This window comes from Gymnoscopelus braueri (assembly GCF_963280865.1).
Source record: "Gymnoscopelus braueri genome assembly, chromosome: 22".
NCBI lineage: Eukaryota > Metazoa > Chordata > Actinopteri > Myctophiformes > Myctophidae > Gymnoscopelus > Gymnoscopelus braueri.
Window position 1 is genome coordinate 4,099,922 of NC_137624.1, and position 3,403 is coordinate 4,103,324.

The 3,403-nt window shown below is 43.2% G+C and overlaps 1 protein-coding gene across 1 annotated transcript; it reads left to right on the top strand.

The window, feature by feature from the left end:
* Nucleotides 1–2,146: 2,146 nt before the first annotated feature.
* On the top strand, nt 2,147–2,727 carry LOC308078301 (ubiquitin-like protein NEDD8; the record flags this gene model as incomplete). The annotated part of the gene is made up of 2 exons (XM_080419420.1): nt 2,147–2,390; nt 2,690–2,727. The coding sequence occupies 2 exons, from the start codon at nt 2,147–2,149 to the stop codon at nt 2,725–2,727; spliced, it is 282 nt and encodes a 93-aa protein (XP_080275546.1).
* Nucleotides 2,728–3,403: the final 676 nt, after the last annotated feature.

The following is a 3,403-nucleotide window of genomic DNA, read 5'->3' on the forward strand; positions in this document are numbered from 1 at the left end:
AGAGCAGCGCTTCCTTGTACGTCATTGCTCCAAATAAGGTGATAAGCCCGCCCACATTTGGATACTGGGCCCTGATTGGTCCCTCACAACTTCGGAGGGAGAGAAATGAAATCTCTATTGAGGGGGGCCAGACCTAATCTGCCGAGAGCTAAAGTGCGATGCAATTTTGCAAAGGCAGATTGGTCTGGAACCAGGCTAAAGAAATCCTACCTCAACAAAGATCGAAGAACAATGATGACCCCTAATTAATTACTAAGCTATACTTTTTTACCAAGAGACGAGACATACAGTAGGTTCACTCACGTTAACTAAAGTACTGTACTGAGAGAGCCAATGATGAAACCTTTTGTCATGAAAATATCGGTGTTTAACTTAACCAAACACAATAGTCCCTGTAAACTAGTGTTACATCAACAATTGGCAACTTTAAGAAATGAATGGTAACGTCTCTCTCATACTGAACATGTATTCACATAGCAATCAAAGCTTGTTGTTATTCATAGGAAAATACCGGACCCTTAAATGTTTAGGATGTTATCGATTCCAATTCAATTCCTTCATTAGTATGGGTACACGGTAGCCTACCCAGAAAGTTTAATTGGAACCTCATTTCGATACCCAACCCTACCCACATCTCTCTGGAAAGCATTTGAATGGACTAGTCCGGTGCAGGCCGGTGATTCTCAAACCTACCCAGTTTGGTATGAATTAGACCAAGAACTCCCATAACTCTGAGAGTGTACAAAATGGAACCAAAAGGACCCCTAAGGGTCCATTTGGTTCTGTTTTGTACACTGTCAGAGTTACAGACCTTTAAGGGTCCATTTGGTTCCTAACTATCAATCCTGTGGGGAGTCCCCAGACCCTACTTTGAGAACCACTGGTGTAGGCAGCGAAAAGCAGACAAATTCAAAATCAGAGCTTGTCGATCAGCTATTTATCGCTATTTTAGAAAAATATTTCAAAGTACAAGTTCTGAGTAATGTGTTTCCAGAACTCAGGTTGAGTACCAACTCCTGAGCAGAGCCCAAATTGGGTTCTGAGAACCAATTGTGAAACCCCGGCCGTAGCCTATGGAAACACATCCAGAACCCGTGAAATATGCTACGTTACACGTCACGCTTCGCTTGGTTCTTGTGGCCGAAAAGAGCCATTATTTATTTGTTGCCCAAATATGGAGATGACTGACTCATAAATGACTGATGTCATTGACTCGCCTGCAAGTACTGTGATAACGGTATTTCACTTGTACCAAATCCAGGCAAAAATCGATGATGTGACACTGAGGAATTTTACAGTGTAGATTGGGGGTTCCAGTTTAGTTTAGTTCAGTGATTCCCAACCTTTTTTTAAATTCCAAGGACACCCTGTATGATATGCATATTCAATACAAATATTTATCTCATTCTCCGAGATCCGAGTCTTCACAGTAAAATCTTCAGTGTTAATATAACTCTGAGAGTGTACAAATGGAGCCAAATGGACCAAGTTATGGGTCCAAATGAATCCTTATGGGTCCCTTTGATCACAGGCCCGTAACTTACTTAGGGTCCATTTGGTTCTATTTATTTGTATTTGTTGATGACATGGATCAATGTGTTAATATTCTATGAATTGAATACATACGTAGGACCACAATGGAAACAAGTCCTCGGGACTTTTTTGTGTTATCCTTTTAGCCTAAGGGTTTTACTGTACATCCCTGCTGTACCCATTTGACCAATCAATCAATCAATCAATCAATCATCCATCGATCAATGTGTACCCTTTCAGAGTTGATTCAGGACACAACTGTTAGGCAACATACTGTACAAATTAATGTGTCCGCAACCCTTAAATGGGTCCCGACCCAGTGTTTAGGGAACAGCGTCATAGATGACTGACGTCGTAGTCTCCAAGCACTCCGTACTTCAGTACGATACCAGATTCAGGCACAAATGCACATTGTTAGGCGACGCTTTGTGTTTGCGCGTTACATCACATCCATCAGAGATCGGTCCGTCTATATAAGCCGATACTGTAGTAGGGTCACGTTTCCTTTGAGCCGTTCGTCTAGACACAGAGCCGGATCGACGCAGGCAGGGAAAAGAAAAAAAAAACAGACAAGAGAAAGATAGAGGGGTTTTCTTTCATTGCTGAATTCAACATGTTGATTAAAGTAAAGACTCTAACCGGGAAGGAGATCGAGATCGACATCGAGGCCACGGACAAGGTGGAGCGGATCAAGGAGAGGGTGGAGGAGAAGGAGGGGATCCCGCCCCAGCAACAGAGACTCATCTACAGCGGGAAGCAGATGAACGATGACAAGACGGCGGCCGACTACAAGATCGAAGGAGGATCGGTGCTTCATCTGGTCCTGGCTCTACGAGGAGGAAGGGGGGGGACAGAAGGTTCTCAAACCTTTACATTTCAAGGACCCCCAGATTGATATGAATTAGGGCCCCCTTAACTCTGAGAGTGTGCACTTGGAACCTTATGGTTCCAGTTGTTATGCTGGTTCCATTTCCATTTGGTTCCATTTCTTAACGCGAGTTACAGACCTGCAACTATAAATCCTTTAGCTGGGGACCCCCCGGAACCCCCACAAGACTCCCAGATTGATACGTATATGGCTGCGGACCCCCATCTGAAAAGGTGTCCGCGGCCAGGGGGACCTCTCACATACAAGATTTGTGTTGTTGTGTTTCAGAAAATGTCCAATCTCCACCAGTTGTCATCAAGAGCTGAGTCATTCTCATCCTTTTTAACTTCAAGGACCCTCGGACGGACGGACGGACATACCGGGTGAAATCCCCGGCTGTCTTGGTAATAACAAAGACATTATTTGAAAGTCTTTGTTATTATTATATCACACTGCTAATCAATGTGTAGACCAATGACTCTCAATCTTTTTTAATTTCAAGAACCCCCCAATTTCATTAGATTTTCATCTCTGGGACCCCAATCTACACAGTAAAGTATTCAGTGTACGGGTCCATTTTGTTTCCATTTGAGTTACAGATTTTTTGAAAAGGACCCATTTGTTGGTTCCCTATTTGTCCTGGAACCCCCTCAAGGACCCCTGACCCAACAGTGATCCATCAGTGTTCAATGCAAGAAGTGATTTCAAACAAGACAGAGGGGGTCTAATAATGATCATCACATTTGGGCGAGGTTTTCGGTCCAGAGCTGACTGCCATGACTCATCTGTGCTCGATGACATTGATTGATGATATAATCATCTCCATATTTGGGCAAGGTTTCAGCCCTCTCCGACCCCCATTGACTGCCATGTATTGTACGTGTGCGGTGCCGAACGGCAAGTTAGCCGGTGGGCACTGTTCTAGTTTATTTATTTTAATGAATACATATAAAACAAATACATATATATATATATATTGTGAGAAAGAAAAAATCGGATGAA